This window comes from Myxocyprinus asiaticus, chromosome 41 (genome assembly GCF_019703515.2).
Source record: "Myxocyprinus asiaticus isolate MX2 ecotype Aquarium Trade chromosome 41, UBuf_Myxa_2, whole genome shotgun sequence".
NCBI classification, from domain to species: domain Eukaryota; kingdom Metazoa; phylum Chordata; class Actinopteri; order Cypriniformes; family Catostomidae; genus Myxocyprinus; species Myxocyprinus asiaticus.
Genome location: NC_059384.1, coordinates 37,842,642 through 37,862,969, shown reverse-complemented (window position 1 = coordinate 37,862,969; position 20,328 = coordinate 37,842,642). Strand labels below are relative to the sequence as shown.

General features: G+C 44.3%; 1 protein-coding gene across 1 annotated transcript in view; it reads right to left on the bottom strand.

Annotated features, from left to right (window-relative positions):
• The window catches only part of LOC127432012 (cadherin-7-like), a 284,601-nt gene extending 264,879 nt beyond the window's left edge, over nt 1-19,722 (bottom strand). Inside the window, exon 1 of the mRNA XM_051682740.1 lies at nt 19,558-19,722. Coding sequence (XP_051538700.1) covers nt 19,558-19,722 — 165 coding nt within the window. The remainder of the gene's footprint in view (nt 1-19,557) is intronic.
• Nucleotides 19,723-20,328: the final 606 nt, after the last annotated feature.

Here is a 20,328-nt window from a genome sequence, read left to right as displayed (position 1 = left end):
TTGATGGAAGTGAGCGCAGTCAGGAGGGCAGTCTTCAAGGAGAGTGCCTTAAGCTCGGCTGACTGCAAAGGCTCAAAGGGGGCTCTTTGTAGACCCTGAAGAACTACAGAGAGGTCCTGATGATCAGGTCGTGCTTCCCTAAGGACTTACCATTGACTGTGTCATGGTGTGCTGCTATGGTGGCAACATACACCTTCAAGGTGGAAGGGGACAGCCTCCCTTCCAACCTCTCCTGCAGGAAGGAAAGCACTGATCCAACTGTGCATCTCTGGGGGTCTTCCCGTCGGGAAGAACACCACTTAGCGAACAGACACTACTTAAAGGCATACAGGCGCCTCATAGAGGGGGCCCTAGCCTGAGTGATCATGTCTACCACCGCAGGTCCCGTCCAGGGGCCAAACACGGAGATTCCAGAGGTCTGGTCGTGGGTGCTAGATTGTGCCCTGTCCCTGAGAAAGAAGGTCCTTCCTCAGGGGAATTTGCCGGGGGGGGGGGCTGTCGTGAGGAGTGTGAGGTCCGAGAACCACATCTGGGTTGGCCAGTAGGGTGCTACCAGGAAGACCTGCTCCTCATCCTCCCTGACCTTGCACAGGGTCTGTGCAAGTAGGCTTACTGGGGGAAACGCATATTTGCACATGCCAGGGGGCCAGCTGTGTGCCAGCGTGTTTATGCTGAGGGGGGCCTCGGTTAGGGCATACCAGAGTGGGCAGTGGGGAGGATTCTTGGGAGGCGAACAGGTGCACCTGTGCCTGTCCGAATCTACTCCAAATCAGCTGGACCACCTGAGGGTGGAGTCTCCACTCTCCCCTGAAGGTAACCTGTCGTGACAGCGTGTCCGCTGTAGTGTTGAGGTTGCCCGGGATGTGAGTGGCTAGCAGCAACTTGAAGTGCTGCTGACTCCAGAGGAGGAGACGGCGGGCGAGTTGTAACATACAATGAAAGCGCAGACCGCCTTGGCGGTTGACATATGCTACCATTGCCTTGTTGTCTGTCTGAACTAACACGTGCTTGCCCTGGGTCATTGGCCGAAACCTCCACAGGGCAAGCAGAATTGCCAACAACTCGAGGCAGTTGATGTGCCAATGTAGTCCACAAGCCGGCGGCTGCGTGCCCGTTGCAAACAGCGCCCCAGCCCATTTTGGAGGCGTCCGTCATGACCACAACGTGCCTGGAGACCAGTTCCAGGGGAACACCTGCCCGTAGAAACGAGAGGTTGGTCCAAGGGCTGAAAAGATGGTGACAGACCGGCGTGATGATCACGCGATGTGTCCCGCGGCGCCATGCCCATCTCGGGACTCGAGTCTGAAGCCAGTGCTGAAGCGGTCTCATATGCATCAACCCGAGCGGGGTGGCAACCGCTGAGGATGCCATATGCCCCAGGAACCTCTGAAAAAGTTTCAGTGGAACAGCTGTCTTCTGTCTGAACGCCTTCAAACAGACCAACACTGACTGGGCACGCTCGTTCGTGAGGCGTGCTGTCAAAGAGACTGAGTCCAACTCCAAACCGAGAAAAGAGATGCTCTGAACCGGGAGGAGCTTGCTCTTTTCCCAGTTGACCCGAAGCCCTAGCTGGCTGAGGTGTGAGAGCACCAAGTCCCTGTGTGCGCACAACATGTCCCGAGAGTGAGCTAAGATTAGCCAATTGTCGAGATAGTTGAGAATGTGAATGCCCACCTCCCTTAGCAGGGCAAGGGCTGCCTCTGTGACTTTTGTGAAGATGCGAGGAGACAGGAACAGGCCGAAAGGGAGGACCTTGTACTGATATGCCTGACCCTCGAATGCAAACCGCAGGAAGGGTCTGTGTCGAGGAAGGATCGAGACGTGGAAGTACCATCCTTCAGGTCTACCACTGCGAACCAATCTTGATGCCGGACGCTTGCCAGAATGCGTTTTTGCATCCGCATCTTGAACAGGAGTCTGTGTACAGCCCGGTTCAGTACTCGCAGGTCCAAGATTGGCCGCAACCCACAGACTTTTTTCGGTACGATGAAGTAGGGGCTGTAAAACCCCTTCTTCATCTCAGCCGAAGAGACAGGTTCTATCGCGCCATTCCGTAGGAGGGTAGCGAACTCCGCGCAAGGTAGCAACGTTTTCGTCCTTCACCAAGGTGAAGTGGACACCGCTGAACCTGGGCGGACGCTTGGCGAACTGAATCGCATAGCCGAGTTGGACAGTTCGGACCAGCCATCGCGACGGATTGGAAAGCGCAAGCCATGCGTCCAAGTTCCGCACAAGGGGGACCAAAGGGACAACGTTGTCGGACGTACTGGCAGGTGGGGCCTCGCGGCGGGGCAGAGCTCGAGGTGCCATGCTGAGTCTAAGGACATCGAAGCACTTACCTGGCTCCTTGTGACCACCCCTGGAACATCCTGGGACCCGTGGAGTCTGTCACATCGGGGGTGGATTTGTGCCACAGCTGGGCGCTCAGGGGCAGGAGACCTATTTGGCCAAACCTGCCAAATAGAGTGGTGGACGGTGGTCATGATGACGGCCGTGCACACCGGATACGTGACCAGGGAACAAGGAAACTGCTCTTGCTGAACTCTTGAGTACTGCAGCCACTTGGGCATGCAGCGCAATTAAATGCAAAGGTAACAAAAAGATGGAGAGGTCTGCTTACCAGCTCCAGAGCAGCGAGTTTCATCGTCCCTGGGTCGCCCGTCTCAAGGGCGCTTTGAAGCCTTTCACGGGTTGTAGGCGGCCATGAGACGGGTGGCGTCTGCTTCCTGTGGTGGGCTCCATGCCGGGGCCGGGCTGAAGGGGCGGGTTGCGGCAGAGCCGGTGCAGTCACCGCAGGGGGACGCTCTTGGCGATGAGTAGACGGGGTGCGGGATCTTGAGCCACGCCGGGGCAGGATATGCCGGATAGCCTCCGTCTACTGCTCCACCGTCGTGAACTGCTGGGCAAAGTCCTTGACGGTGTCGCCGAATAGGCCAGCCTGGGAGATGGGGTCAGCAAGGAATCATGTCCTATCGGCCTCACCCATCTCAACCAGGTTGAGCCAAAGGTGGCGCTCCTGGACCACTAATGTGGACATCGTCTGCCCGAGAGACCGCGCTGTGACCTCTGTCACTTGGAGAGCGAGGTTGGTCACCAAGCGCAGTTTCTGCATCAATCCCGGGGCGGAACTACCCTCAGGCAGTTCCTTTAGCACCTTGGAGAACTTGCAGGAGAGCCATGGCATGCAGGGCGGAGGCGGATTGTCCAGCGGCACTGTAGGCCTTGGCCGTCAGAGACGACATAAACCTACAGGCCTTGGATGGGGGCTTTGGGCACCCGTGCCAGGTGGCGGTGTTCTGCGGGCATAGGTGCACCGCGAGTGCCTTTATCCACCGGGGGATTGCCGAATAGCCCTTGGCCGCCCCACCATCGAGGGTAGTGAGGGCAGGGAAGCTGAAAAGATCGGGACCGGGCAGTAAAAAGTGCCTCCCACGACCTTGTCAGCTCTTCATGCACTTCCGGGAAGAAAGGAATGGGGGCGGGGCATGGCTTTGAGCGGCGCTGCGAGCCCAGGAACCAATCATCTAGCCGCGAGGGTTCAGGGAAGAGCGGAGGGTTCCACTCTAGCCAATGCTCGCTGCTGCCCGGGAAAGCATGTCATCATCTCCACGTCAGCCTGTGACTGGGCAATCATCCCCGAAGGGAGGAGCCCAGCTGAGGCTTCCGCATCCGACTGGACAAGCCCGCTCTCCGATGCTGCGCTCGAGAGCACATCACTTTCGCAGGCTCCGAATAAGAGGTCGAACTCGCCATGAGACGAGCCGGCGAACTCATCCGGAAGCCCGTTTGGGGCAGACGAGCTTGCTGGGGAATGGGAGGTCTGCAGGGGGATACCTGGTGGAGGAGGTCCCATTGGGGTCCCCAAATCGCCCCCAGTGCTAGCCGCGCTGGCCTCATACCCGTGGATAAAAGGACCGAGGCGGGGAGCCTCTGGGGTGGCTTGCTTTCTTACGAAGGCGAGCCGCGACCGCATCGTTGCCATGGACATGAGAACATGACCACCCACGAACGCTGTCTCCGTGTGAGCAGTGCCCAGACACGAAAGACAGTGATCGTGACCGTCAGAAGGCGAGAGATTACGAGCGCAACCAGGAATAACACACAATCGGAAAGGCATCTTTAAAAAGACACGTCTTTAAAAAGACGTTCCGTGTGTGCCGCACTTTTAAAGAAATATACTCGTTTAGAGAAATATACTCTTATTTCTGCCGAAGTGCCCATGGGCATTCTCTGCAGTGCACCAGTGCAGACGAGGGAGAAGCCGCTGAAATGCGCCGTCAGATCCAGCAGAGGTGAATGAACAGTCGTGGGAATTCAGCTCAGTGAGCATGACCGTTTGGCTCCAAAGGGAAAATCTGAATGAGTGGTTGCATACCAGCTCCTTTTATACCCGTATGTCCGGGGGAGTGGCATGCAAATACCACTCACCAATTTTCATTGGCCTTTTATCAAAGACCAGAGGTGTCTCGGGCTCCCAAGAGTAACCCCTAGTGTCACTACATCGACACAAGTCGAGTGAGTGACAGATAGGGAATCATAGTTATTCACAGTATCCATAGATTTAACAATTATATTTGTAATAAGACCATGGCAACTGTGGGTAAAACCATGCATGGCTCCTCGCTACCATGGTTAGTAACTATGGTTTCTATATAAAGAACTATGGCATTTTTGTAATGAAAACAGCAGTCTAAATACATTTAGAAACCTTATCTGCCACAAATACCATAGTTAATATGGTTAGTGTTACTACTGTAAATCCATGGGAAATTTTTGTAAGCGTTGTGATCTGAGAATTGAAAAGCCTTCTAATAGACCTTTTTCACAGACTGTGATGAATTTAGCTGCGTAAATCAAGCAAAATTTTATATGATAATTATTTTATTTTTATTTTTATATTGAGTGTAAATGTATAACATCATGCTTTGTGTTATATTACCCTGGAATTAGTTTAAAAAAATTAATTACCACATCTGCGAGGGGGTTTCTGTTGCAGCTGCTGAGAGAGTGACAGTAAATTTGGCATCTCCCATTTTACTTGTACTTTCTTAATCCACCGCTCTCTATTTATTTATTTTTTTCTTCTGGAAAGTCATTCAAATGTAATAGTGGATTTTTTTTCTTTTGGTCTTAGAGAAAATGGGTAAGTGAAAATAATAATAATCTCCCATTCACCACTATCGAAGTTTAACCTGCAAAAGTTTACTTCCACGTTCCAAAACTCTGAGTGTGAAAAATGCCTATTGACGTTTTCTCCTGTTTTTGTCAGTGCTTTTTTTTTAACTAGTTTCATCACAGAGACATTTGGAGTTTTGCAAACAGACAATTCTGTGCCGCATTAAAATGGGTTTCGCAATCTCACTGGTTCACAAGCACATTTAGTCTGTGCTGTGCAGTTGAGATTGAGACCAGTCCGCAAGTAAACGCATTTGCCCTGTGCTCGTGCAGCTCTTTCCATTCTGCTGTGTTGATTATTGATCCGGGAAGTGTCTAGTGCTGTTAATAATGATCTGTGCTCTCTGTGAGTTCACACACCTCTGCGCTCGTGCTGCTCTATTTATTGAGCCGCTGTCATTCTGCTTCTGAAGCAAGTGCAAAATGTGCTGCAAAATATACGGTTAAGATGACAGGGGAAGGCTTATTCACGAGGAAAGCGCTTACTGATTGTTCAGTGAGACGTTCCAATCCTCTGCCATCCTACGTTTCAGAAATGAGCTCGCAGGCCACGTGAAGTGAGGTGAGTTTGACAACTATGTGTTATGCGGTGACGTCAATGAGTTTGTGCGTGTATTTGTGATGGGGTCTCTTTTGCAGTGTAGAAAGCACACAGCTGACTGGGGCAAGCAAGCATTACGTTGCATCAAAAATATTAAATTAACAATGTGAAATGTAATAGCGGCACTCATAATTCAGCAGCAGTAGTGCGCTGCTCCAGAATGCATATAAGGGAAACACTGCTTCAGATATGTAGTCTGCCTGCTCAAAACAATTTATAATAATAAATTTGAGATCAATTGTGACTTTGATGGAAAGCTGATTTTCTGTGAGCACTGCAGCTTGTCTTAACCTCATCAAAGCTGTCTGAAGATATTTTCACATTTACATCTGTAAAGGCTCCATCTCCACATGTTTTGGAGCTACTGTCACATTATGACTCTCACGGTAGAGTGTATGAAGCTGACTAATGCTCCCATATCTGTTAACCTACTTTACCATCAATTAACTTACACTGATTTCAGCACACACCAAAGAACAACAACATCTCAGAGCTCTCAGTAGGTTTGTATGTCACTGGAAAGTCTAAGCATGAGGCTGTTCACTGACCTACTGATGCTCAGCCACCATGTTTAATTTGACACAAGCAAAAACAAGGCTGTAAGGGGAAATGAGGTTAGTATACTTTTGAATTGCCAAATTGTTTTTTGTTTTTGTTTTTATTACAATTTTCAAAATAACTTTACACTTCACTTTAGTTTTAGTTGGTTAATCTAAGGCTGCAGTAGGTCCAGAGCATGGCAGCTGAAGACTTTGGGCACCCGGGCGAAGAAGAGGTGATGTGAGTGGAGTAGCTGGGTGATGAAGGCAGTAGGGCATGTTCCAAGTAAATCCAGATAAATCCAACAGGCAGTAGAACAAAACTAAAAGAACGAACAAATAAACTTCAAAAAAACAAGAATGAAACACATGTGCAGCTGATCACCAGATGAGTGGCGCCAGCGAGCATTGCTAAGTGACACCACTCGCATCGTGTAAACACTTGAGGGGAGCAGGATACATGCAGACAAACAAAACAAAGCCAGATCGACTCACCGAGACCATGACAATTCAGTCAAATTTTTTTATTTTTTTATCACACCTCATAGAGGGGGCCCTAGCCTGAGTGATCGTGTCTACCACCACGGGTGGTAGGCCGCTTAAGTCTTCCGCGTCCCATCCAGGGGCCAGACATGGAGATTCCAGAGGTCTGGTCGCGGGTGCCAGATTGTGCCCCAGTCCCTGAGAAAGAAGGTCCTTCCTCAGGGGAATTTGCCGGGGGGGGCTGTTGTGAGGAGCATGAGGTCCGAGAACCACGTCTGGGTGGGCCAGTAGGGTGCTACCAGGAAGACCTGCTCCTCATCCTCCCTGACCTTGCACAGAGTCTGTGCAAGTAGGCTCACTGGGGGAAACGCATATTTGCGAAGTCCAGGGGGCCAGCGCGTCTATACCCAGAGGTGCCTCGGTCAGGGCATACCAGAGCGGGCAGTGGGAGGATTCTTGGGACATGAACAGGTCTACCTGTGCCTGTCCGAATCGACTCCAGATCAGCTGGACCACCTGAGGGTGGAGTCTCCACTGTCTCCTGAGGGTAACCTGCCGTGACAGCGCATCCGCTGCAGTGTTGAGGTCGCCCGGGATGTGAGTGGCTCGCAGCGACTTGAGGTGCTGCTGACTCCAGAGGAGGAGATGGTGGGCGAGTTGTAACATACAATGGGATCGCAGACCGCCTTGACGGCTGACATATGCTACCGTTGCCGTGTTGTCTGTCCGAACTAACATGTGCTTGCCCTGGATCAATGGCCGGAACCTCCACGGGGCGAGCAGAATTGCCAGCAACTCGAGGCAGTTGATGTGCCAACGCAGCCGCGGGCCCTTTCATAAGCCAGCGGCTGCGTGCCCATTGCAAACAGCACCCCAGCCCATGTTGGAGGTGTCTGTCGTAACCACGACGCACCTGGAGACCTTCTCTAGGGGAACGCTTGCCCGTAGAAACGTGAGGTCGGTCCAAGGGCTGAAGAGGCAGTGACAGATCGGCGTGATGGCCACACGATGTGTCCCGCAGTGCCATGCCCATCTCGGGACTCGAGTCTAAAGCCAGTGCTGAAGCGGTCTCATATGCATCAACCCAGGCAGAATGGCCACCGCTGAGGATGCCATATGCCCCAGGAGGCAGCTTGCTCTTTTCCCAGTTGACCCGAAGCCCTAGTCAGCTGAGGTGCGAGAGCACCAGGTCCCTTTGTGCACACAACATATCCCGAGAGTGAGCTAGGATTAGCCAATCGTCACATGGAGACTATCACATCGGGGGCAGATTTGTGCCACAGCTGGGTGCGCAGGGGCGGGGAGACCGCCGCTGGAGCGCCAAACCTGCAAGGATGAAAAGGTGGACGGTGGTAGGGGCAGGATATAGAATAGCCTCCATCTGCTGCTTCACCATTGAGAACTGCTGGGCAAAGTCCTTGATGGTGTCGCTGAATAGGCCAACCTGGGAAATAGGGGCAGCAAGGAACCGTGCCTTGTCGGCCTCACCCATCTCGACCAGGTTGAGCCAAAGGTGGCACTCCTGGACCACTAAGGTGGATGCCCGAGAGACCACGCCGTGACCTTCGTCACCCGGAGAACGAGGTCAGTCGCCGAGCGCAGCTCCTGCATCAAATCTGGGGCGGAAATACCCTCGTGCAGTTCCTTTAGCGCCTTGGCTTGGTGGACTTGCAGTAGAGCCATGATGTGCAGGGCAGATGCGGCTTGTCCAGTGGCACTGTAGGCTTTGGCCATCAGGGACGACGTAAACCTACAGGCCTTGGACGGGAGCTTTGGGCGTCCGCACCAGGTGGCAGCGCTCTGCGGGCATAGGTCCACCGGGGGAATCGCCGAATAGACCCTGGCCGCCCCACCATTGAGGGTAGTGAGGGCGGTGGAGCTGAAAGATCGGGACCGGGCAGTAAAAGGTGCCTCCCACGATCTTGTCAGCTCTTCATGCACTTCCGGGAAGAAAGGGACTGGAGCGGGGCATGGCTTCTTTGAGCGGTGTCACGAGCCCAGGAACCAATCATCGAGCCGCGAGGGTACAGGGGAGAGCGGAGGGTTCCACTCTAGCCTGACGTTTGCTGCTGCCCGGGAAAGCATGTCCGTCATTTCCACATCAGCCTGTGACTGGGCAACCGTACCCGAGGGGGGGAGCCCAGCCGAGGCTTCTGCGTCCGACTGGACGAGCCCACTCTCCGATGCTGCGCTCAAGAGCTCATCAGCTTCGCGGGCTCCGAACAAGAGGTCGAACTCGCCGTGAGACGAACCGGCGGACTCATCCAGAAGCCCGATTGGGGCAGATGAGCATGCTGGGGAATGGGAGGTCCGTGGGGGGATACCCGGTGGAGGTGGTTCCATTGGGGTCCCCAAATCGCCCCTAGTGCTAGCCGTGCTGGCCTCATACTCGTAGGTAGAAGGACCAAGGCGGGGAGCCGCTGGGGTGGCTTGCTTCCTTACGAAAGCAAGCCGCGACCGCAACGTTGCCATGGTCACATTCTCACAGTGAGTACATGATCCATCCACGAATGCTGTCTCTGCGTGGGTTGCACCCAGACACGAAAGACAGCGATCGTGACTGTCAGAAGTTGAGAGGTAACGACCGCAACCAGGAATAACACACAAACGGAAAGGCATCTTTAAAAAGATGCGTCAGGTATTGACTATCCTATGAGACAGTTAAAAACTAAATTTTATCAGATTTTGACTTCACTTTATCACTGCATTTGTATTAATTTAAAGATCTTATTGTTAAATAAGTGCATTTCATGTTATAAAAACCTGTTTAAAACCATAGAGTTAAATTAAAACAGTTAATAACTGTGCTTTACACTTCCTTACATTTATATGACATGTAAATCAAGCATAAATTACCCATCACTATCACTATCATTCCAAAATATAACGTCAATTAAAAAGGATTTGGCCTGAATGAACAAAATGAACTTACTGTGTATTGAAAGAATCAATTAGAATTTTTATGCGATGTGCAAAGCAAGTACACTAAAAATGTTAAAATATTGAGCTGGAACAGACACCTTTATTGTCGTGCATATTAATTTGGACATAATATCTACTTATTTATTGAACCATATGCAAAAAAAAAAAAAAATATATATATATATATATATATATATATATATATATATATATATAAAAGAAAATCAGTTTGCATGTATTTAAGGTTTCCTTGCATGTAGCTTCTAATTAGAGGACTTTTCTTTTGGAGAAGGAATATCCTTCTGTTCAAACACATGCTGTCTCTGAGTGCACACTTTTCCTCCATCAAGATGTTTGCTGCTGTCCGAGTGGATTCAAAAGTCATTTCAAGTTCAATCATAACTTCTGTTATTATTTTTGTAATACGAGAACTACACAAATATTAAATTGAGATGTATTTACATAAATATCCCAAACAGTACTTAATGTTGGAAGCAGACATACAGCAAGTTGCTGGTTTAGGTAACTGAAGTAACCTCTTAGTTTAACTTCAGTTTAATGATATTTTAGGATGTAGAATACAAAACAAAGAGCGTTTTGTCCATCTACAGGATAGTATTTTAAACGATGCAGCGCATGCTTAACTTAAGCTACTGTTGTGTTATTTAACTGATAGACTTATATGCTCTTCGTTTTTCTTCTCATTCTAAAGAATATTGAGCTTAAAGGGCTTGTTTGAACTATAGTTTCCTGCCCTAGTTTGAACAAGGTGGATGTATTTTGTTGTTCGCACGGTACAAGTTTTCGCGCGTGTGTGTGTTTACTGTAAAATAGCCATATCTCTTTATTTGATCTAAATGGGCAACATAAATTGTTGTGTACATGCACAAGTTTGATAATTTTTAGGGATGTCTTTCAATCCATTGTGAATGTAACTATCCTTTTTTATCTCTCTGTTCTTGATCGGCACAGTCTTCGCTGATGACTTTATTCGTCAGAAGGCATTGGAGTCGGAAAATACTTCTGGTGAACTTGCTGAGATTCTCTTGATTCGTTGCTTAAAGGTATAATAATAATAATAATAATAATAATTTCTTAAATTTATATAGCACTTTTCTAGGCACTTTACATAGTATAGGGGGAATTTCCTCATCCACATGGATGATGCAGCAGCAGCCATAGTGCACCAGTATGCCCACCACACACCAGCTACTATAGAGCCAATTAATGGATGGGGATTATTAGGAAGCCATAATTGAGAAGGGCCAATGGGGGGAATTTGGCTAGGACACTGGGATTATACCCCTACTCTTTACAAGAAGTGTCCTGGAATTTTTAATTACCACAGAGAGTCAGGACCTCAGTTTAACATCTCATCTGAAACACAGTGCTTTTTTACAGTATAGTGTCCCCAGCACTATACTGGGGCATTAGAACCCACACAGACCACAGGGTGAGCACCCCCTGCTGGCCTCCCTAATTCCACTTCCAGAAGCAACCTTAGTTTTCCACAAGAGGTCTCCCATCCAGGTACTGGCCAGGCTCAACCCTGCTTAGCTTTAGTGGGCAAGCAGGTGAGAGCTGCAGGGTGATATGGCTGCTGACTTATGGTCTTGCTTGTTTAATATTGTTCTGTGGTTCAACAGACCTTGATTTTACACAGAATAATTTGAGCCTGTCCCAAACTTGAAGGGATAGTTCATTCCAAAATAAAACCTCTCTCATTTACTGACCCTCATGTCATCCCAAATGTGTATGACTTTTTTCTCCTGTACACAAGATTTTTAGAAGAATACTTCAGCTCGGTCCATACAATGCAAGTGAAAGGATACCAACATTTTAAAACTCCAAAAAGCCCATAAAGGCAGCATAAAAGTAATCCATAAGACTCCAGTGGTTAAATCCATGTCTTCAGAAGTGATATGATGGGTGTGGGTGAGAAACAGATCAATATTTAAGTCCTATTTTTAAACTGTCACTTCAGAAGATATTAATTTAACCACTGGAGTCATAATAGATTTGTTCACCCAAAAATGAAAATTCTCTCATCATATACTCACCCTCATGCCATCCCAGATGTGCATGACTTTCTTTCTGCTGTAGAACACAAATGAAGATTTTTAAAAGAAGAATTCAGCTCTGTTGATCCATTCAATTCAAGTGAATGATAGTTGATAAAAGTAATCCATTTGACTCGAGTGGTTTAATCAATGTCTTCTGAGGTGATCCAGTTGGTTTTGGGTGAGAACAGACCAAAATAAAACCCCTTTTCGCTGTACATCTTGCCATTGCAATCTCTAAGCAAAATCATGATTTCAAGCTCGATTACACTTCCTTGTTCTTAATGCATTTATACAGCACTACATTGTGCTATAGGAAGTGTAATCGAGCTTGAAATATTGATCGCCAAGGAGATTTATAGTCAAAAAATCATTATATTTTGGTCTATTCTCACCTACAATAAAACCAACTGGATCACTTCAAAAGATATAGATTAACTGGAGTCGTATGGATTACCTTTTATGTTGCCTTTATGTGTTTTTTGGAGCTTAGGTTTTGGTCCCCATTCACTTGCACTGAATTAACCTACAGAGCTGAGATATTCTTCTAAAAATCCTTGTTTGTACCACCCCTGGAGTTGCGAGTTCGAATCCAGGGTGTGCTGAGTGACTCCAGCCAGGTTTCCTAAGCAACCAAATTGGCCCGGTTGCTAAGGAGGGTAAAGTCACATGGGCTAACCTCCTTATGGTCGCTATAATGTGGTTCTCGCACTCGGTGAGGCGCATGGTGAGTTATGCGTGGATGCCATGGAGAACAGCGCGAAGCCTCCACATGCTATGTCTCCGCGGTAATGTGCTTAACAAGCCACGTGATAAGATGCGTGGATTGGCATTCTCAGACGTGGAGGCAACTGAGATTCGTCCTCCACCACCCGGATTGAGGTGAGTCACTACACCAGCACGAGGACTTAGAGCGCATTGTGAATTGGGCATTCCAAATTGGGGAGAAAAGGGGAGAAACTTTGTTTGTGTTCTGCAGAAGAAAGTCATACACATCTGGGATGGCATGAGAGTAGTAAATGATGAGAGAATTTTCATTTTTGGGTGAACTATTCCTTTAATAGTGAGTGTACTGAAAAGTTGTATTCACATGTTATAAGCCCAGACAGAATCTGTGCGTGCAGAAAACTCAGAGGAATGTAGAGGTCTGCATGGGCCTTAAAACGAAACCGACCCGTACCTGAGACCGTGTGGCCCTACCCTACCCAGCCCGAATGATGCCGTCAGATTTTAAGCCCGAACCCGATCCGAACCCGAAATCGCTTACTATCTAATTTTTTCTCCTAGCAAGTACTGTTGCAGTAGGCTATATTGTATGTAAGCATATAGGCAACATTCGTAACAGTACTGAAACAGTAAACATACACCGTTTTAAACAAGTCACGGCAGCCCCTCAGTACACTAGAGCAGAATGGAAAAAAAGCATTGACTTACCGTTTATGCTCTGAAATTTCACTTGGTGCAGAAAATCTGGAATAAAATGAAACAATGCAACAGTCCCCTCTATGCAGCCTGAACTTGTTCAGAAAGTTGAATCTCTGTGACACCTGCGCTAAAAACAATCTATATGCAGCACAAAGAATGAAACAGAGCGCGGATGTCTCAACATGCGTTTTTGAAAATCTGAAGTTCTTTTTACCTTGACATGGTGTTTAAAATGTGCCGGCCCTGTGCGAGACGCTGAAGAAAAAGCGAGACACGGTGCAAATGTCAAAGACATTCGCTCAGCATGTGTTTAAACAATGGGAAAATAGAACAGACGCGCGCAAAAATACATTCGATGTGAACGGCCCCTGACTCATCCGTTCACGCATGTATGTGAGTGAGAGCACGTGCGCGAAACAAGTTCGGCAAGCCTGTTTATTTTTTTCATTAATTACAAACCTGAACCCGATTTTCGGATTGCAGACCTCCAGCAGAACTGCAATATTTCAAATTTCTTAAATGTTCTACAAATTCCCCATCACTTGTTGTTTGTGACAATAAATAATGGGGAATTTGGCTAATTGTGTGATGCTTTTAGCAACCATTAAGGGTACAGTACTCTCAGGTTCATTTAACACATTTTATCATGTATAAATCCCATCCACAAAATGATCCCAAAAAAATCTGCTTGGAAAGAGCCAAAAATGCTATGTAAAAATGATTACAAAAGCTATGAATTTGGGTTGCGAACTGAAGGGTTTTAGATCATTCACAATGTTTAGGCTGAATAACACATTCAACATGTTCAACATTAGATTAAAAATGTACTTTCAGGATCAACATACTGTCCACACAAGATGAACCACTGTGCTTTGTGTACTTCCTGTGCTGCTGAGAGAAGATGCCTCAAGATTCTTCAAAACATGCGGGGTAAATTAGTTTATTCACACATTTCTAAATCATTTAACCATTTTTGAAACTTAAAAGAATACCTCACCCAAAAATGAAAATTCTTTCATTATTTACTTACCCTCATGCCATCCCAGATGTGTATGACTTTCATCTGCAGATCACAAACAAATATTTATAAGAGTATTTTAGCTCTGTTAGGCCATACATGCAAGTGAATGGGTGTCAGAACTTTTAAGCTCCAAAAAGCAGTTAAAAACAGCATAAAAGTAATCCATACGACTCTAGTTGTTAAATCCACGTCTTCTGAAGTGATATAATTAGTGTGAGTAACCGATCAATATTTAAGTCCTTTATTACTATAAATCTCCATTTTCACGTTTATATCTGAAAGCTTGTTTAGTTTCACTTTCACTTCTGAAAGTGAAAGTGGAGATTTGTAATAAAAAAGGACTTAAATATTGATCTGTTGATCTGTTTCTTGTATCTGAAGATATGGATTTAACCACTAGAGTCTTATGGATTACTTTTATTCTGCCTGTATGGATCTACAGAGCTCAGATATTTTTCTAAAATATTCATTTGTGTTGTGCAGAAGAAAGTACGTCATAAACATCTGGGAGTAAATGATGAGATAATTTTCATTTTTGGGTGAACTATTCCTTTAAGGCTGTGGGGACGCCAAGAATCACCTGCTTGCAAGTGAAGCGTCTGAGACATGTAAATGACCAATCATGCCATCATGTAACAGATGTTCATTTTTTGTTACATGCCATCATGTTACTACAATAATAGACAACACAGTCTCATTCAGTCGGTCCGCGTATCAGAGTCGCGATAGGAGCGTCTGAGCTCATAATGTTAAAGTGCTCGTGGGTTTCACTCTCCCTCTCTCTCCTCAACAGTTCCCTGTAACTTTTAACTGTCTCGTCTAATGATAAAAATGCAAATATCAATAAAACTAATATCATATTCCATCTGCAAATATGCAGATGCCTCGTTTAAACAGATGTAATAAACAAACCTCACAAAACACCAGAAAATCCAGCATCCTGTTGAGAGCTCATATTTCTTCCTTTAAAGCATGTATTCTATCAGCCTCTCATCAGCATTTCCCTGTAACTTTTAACTTTCTTGTCTAATGATAAAAATGTAAATATCATACTTCTATTATATACCATCTGAAAATATGCAGGTATCTTATTTAAACAGATGTAATTCACGAACCTCACGAAAATGCAGCTGGTTCTTACAATTGAGCGCTCATCTAATAATATTTTCCTCTGACACATGTATTCTCTCAGCCAGAATCAGAATTCAAGATCAGGATCAAAAGTTGCTCTGATTCACAAATCATGGCGGTCACTCCATGTCAATCCAAGCAGGCATTTCAGGCCATTGAAACCCTAGTGTACACTACATGACTCAAGCTTTTCTCCTTTGATGTTTTGAGTCAGCGACTGGTATGCGACGAGAGGTCTCGGATCTCACAACGAACGGTCTTGTATTTTGCACACTCCTGCAACAGGCCGAGACTAGTCCCAGATGCTGTTTTCTTTGTTGTTTCCTTTCGAAAATAGCAAAATGGGTGTGAGCCGTTCTTTCATGTTTGTTGAAAGAGGAGAGCAAGGTATTGGCTAGCAGGAGACAAAATGAAGAAGACACATGAGGATGATCTCATAAACAATGTGTTTATTTAGGGCTGTTGTCGGCCACAGCCACACCGCCGATCTGTAACTGTTTGGAGAACCACATTTGAAACAACAGTGAACCTGTTCTGCACACAGTCTCCCCCTTGAACACACACACACACACACACACACACACTATACACTAAACATTCAGGAACAGCTCTCAGTGCAAGACATTACAACCCAGTCTAATGCATAACACAAAAAAATTCCTACACACTCAGAAAACAATTTACAGATTCATATGAGTTGACTAAATCGCATTAATTCATATGAACAGACTTGTATGATTTCCTACGATTTAGCTACCTCGTGTGAATTTGTACTACTCATGAGATCGGGTTGCAAATTTCTCTTAACAGTTTGAATGCAACAATAAACATTTCAACACATTACAGAATGTATGCAGTTACATATATGACTATGAAGGTAAGAAACCATAACCATCAGAAACAACAATAGTTCATCTACATTTCTGTGAAAATGAATAAATAATACAAGGCTTGGATAAATATTTAGTAAGATATGCAATTTTAATTTGGATATGCAACTGCAGGGTCAATAATGTCATAGACATCCTGTACTAGACAACAACCAACACGTTTTATAAAGTTTCCATTTCTGCTAACGCTTTATTTCTTATTACACATATGCCACTTTAGTCACTTTTTGATAACAATTTGCAATAAAGTTCAATTTCTTAAACAGTGGTTAGTGCATTAGGTATAATGAACTAATAATTGTAACTGCACGTCTTAAAGCTGTAAAATTATTTTCATTATCAGTTAATTATATCAGAGTTACAAATGACTTGCTCTTATCATCTGATTCATTATCTGATTTCTCTTCTAGTGCTTTTAGATCTTAGTGCTGCCTTCAACACCATAGATCGTGACATTCTCTTGAATAGGCTGGAGAATTATGTTGTCGATTATTCAACTATTTGGTTGATTATTGCAATGATTAATCATTAGCTCTTGACCGATTTTTCAGCTTGTGCCCCGATTTAAAAGATTGTATTAAACTTGCTTACTAACAAATAAAGAGGACAAAAACATCTTTTAAAAATGCCTCTAAATGACATTCACTGAATTAAAGGGGAAAAATATACTTTTTATTCAGTTTAATTCAGTAAAGAAATTCACTGCAAAAAATCCTATTATCAAGTGTTTTTGTCTTGTTTTCCATTTAAAATTGTCTAAAAATCCTTACAACAAGATACATTTACTTGAGAAGCAACATATAAGATATTTAGACTTGCTTTAATAGAATGTATCTTATAAGTGTAATAAATAAATAAATATAAGCGAGTGCAGTAAAGATAAATTATAATTAGTCTAAATATCTTATGCTGCTTCTCATGTGAATGCATCTTTTTTTTTTTTAAAGGATTTTTAGATATTTTAAAATATTTGTATTTTTAATATTATATTCAACATTCTCAGATATTTTTTTTTTGCTTCTGCAGTATAGCTGCTAAATAAAATGTATGTTGTTTTAAAGAAGTTTTAGAAATTTATATTGGAAAACAAGCCAAAACAAAAACAAATCAAAAATGTATTTTGCTGCAGTGTAAAATAGGGCAAAGATTACCCCCTCTCACCTTTCTGTTCACTTCAATCCATCTTTAACTCACAAAAAAAAACAAACTCTCTCTTATTAATAAAGTTGCGTATTGCCAATTTTCTTCACGATAAGAAATGCACAGTGACATATATTATGATGAATAAGTCGCGAGCCATCAGGAAATTATCGATTTAACCACTTTTTAAAGGCCCAATGAAATAAAAATTGGCGTTTTAAAACCTGTTTCTAAACAGGAACAACTGATGTGCTGATGTGAAGAACTCTTTATTTTGTGTTTTTCTTTTTTTATTATTTTTATTATTTTTATTATTTTATTATTATTATTATTATTACTATAATGAGATTTAATTTTGCCTCCAGTTTTTCTTTCGGAATCGAGAAAATGAGTCTGTAATTGTAGTCCATTCCAAACTTTCTGGAAACAAACAGCCCTTCTTTTAGTCAAATTTATAGTCTTATTCTTCTGGGAATATACAGGTGCATCTCAATAAATTAGAATGTCATGGAAAAGTTCATTTATTTCAGTAATTCAACTCAAATTGTGAAACTCGTGTATTAAATAAATTCAATGCACACAGACTGAAGTAGTTTAAGTCTTTGGTTCTTTTAATTGTGATAATTTTGGCTCACATTTAACAAAAACCCACCAATTCACTATCTCAAAAAATTAGAATACATCATAAGACCAATAAAGAAAACATTTTTAGTGAATTGTTGGCCTTCTGGAAAGTATGTTCATTTACTTTATATGTACTCAATACTTGGTAGGGGCTCCTATTGCTTTAATTACTGCCTCAATTCGGGGTGGCATGGAGGTGATCAGTTTGTGGCACTGCTGAGGTGGTATGGAAGCCCAGGTTTCTTTGACAGTGGCCTTCAGCTCATCTGCATTTTTTGGTCTCTTGTTTCTCATTTTCCTCTTGACAATACCCCATAGATTTTCTATGGGGTTCAGGTCTGGTGAGTTTGCTGGCCAGTCAAGCACACCAACACCATGGTCATTTAACCAACTTTTGGTGCTTTTGGCAGTGTGGGCAGGTGCCAAATCCTGCTGGAAAATGAAATCAGCATCTTTAAAAAGCTGGTCAGCAGAAGGAAGCATGAAGTGTTCCAAAATTTCTTGGTAAACAGGTGCAGTGACTTTGGTTTTCAAAAAACACAATGGACCAACACCAGCAGATGACATTCCACCCCAAATCATCACAGACTGTGGAAACTTAACACTGGACTTCAAGCAACTTGGGCTATGAGCTTCTCCACCTTTCCTCCAGACTCTAGGACCTTGGTTTCCAAATGAAATACAAAACTTGCTCTTATCTGAAAAGAGGACTTTGGAACACTGGGCAACAGTCCAGTTCTTCTTCTCCTTAGCCCAGGTAAGACGCCTCTGACGTTGTCTGTGGTTCAGGAGTGGCTTAACAAGAGGAATACGACAACTGTAGCCAAATTCCTTGACATGTCTGTGTGTGGTGGCTCTTGATGCCTTGACTCCAGCCTCAGTCCATTCCTTGTGAAGTTCACCCAAATTCTTGAATCGATTTTGCTTGACAATCATAAGGCTGCGGTTCTCTTGGTTGGTTGTGCATCTTTTTCTTCCACACTTTTTCCTTCCACTCAACTTTCTGTTAACATATTTGGATACAGCATTTTGTGAACAGCCAGCTTCTTTGGCAATGAATGATTGTGGTTTACCCTCCTTTTGAAGGGTGTCAGTGATTGTCTTCTGGACAACTGTCAGATCAGCAGTCTTCCCCATGATTGTGTAGCCTAGTGAACCAAACTGAGAGACCATTTTGAAGGCTCAGGAAACCTTTGCAGGTGTTTTGAGTTGATTAGCTGATTGGCATGTCACCATATTCTAATTTTTTGAGAGAGTGAATTGCTGGGTTTTTGTTAAATGTGAGCCAAAATCATCACAATTAAAAGAACCAAAGACTTAAACTACTTCAGTCTGTGTGCACTGAATTTATTTAATACACGAGTTTCACAATTTGAGTTGAATTACTGAAATAAATGAACTTTTCCACAACATTCTAATTTATTGAGATGCACCTGTATACCATACAATACTCATCTAGCACTACACACACATTTGTTTTTTTTGTTTTTTTTTTCTCAAAATAATCCCAAAATTTTTCAGGTGAGAACTGAGGGAGGGATCTTACCTTTCCGACATAAAGCGGATCATTGCCTGTGTATTCCTCAAGCACAAAGAACTGATTCCAAACCCAGTTGCGTTTCTGTCTTTGCAGGGTGTCCAATGACCATTTAGGGTCTTTCTGGGATTGGACGGGGGTGCTATTAGCAGAACGCAGTCCCCAGCAGCTCATGTTGTCTTGCAGGAACTGTATCCCAAGGATCCATGTCACAAAACACAAGAGAGGACCCAAAAAATTCATCTTCATTCAACTTTTTTTTCTTCAACTAAAGATTAGCAAAACATAAATTTACTAAATGTTACAAAGAAAAAATAAATGATAATGAAATAATGTTTTTCCTGAGTTTTTATGCGCAGAACATTGAAATCCTTGAGTTATGACTACAGTGAGGTCATTCTGAAGGAAAATTTGATCAGAGGTCACAGGTTCTGCTTTAGGAGGAGTTACTGACACCTGAGAGAGAGAGAGAGAGAGAGAGAGAGAGAGAGAAGTAAAGTCACAATAATGCTAAATTAAAAAACATGAAGTAAACTGGTGGATGTGGAGTTCTCGCTGTTGTTAAGGTAAATAAAAAAACAACATACTGTATATTCACCATTAAAACAAAGCATAGACTACGTCTACAGTATATAATATTATGTCACAGAGTATTTTGTATCACAGTGATGGTACAGTACATCACAGTATAGTTATATTTGAAAATACAGCTAATTAAATACTCATTTAATTCTTTTCTCGTTTTATTTGGAACTTGATGCATTCAAACCAAACGATAGA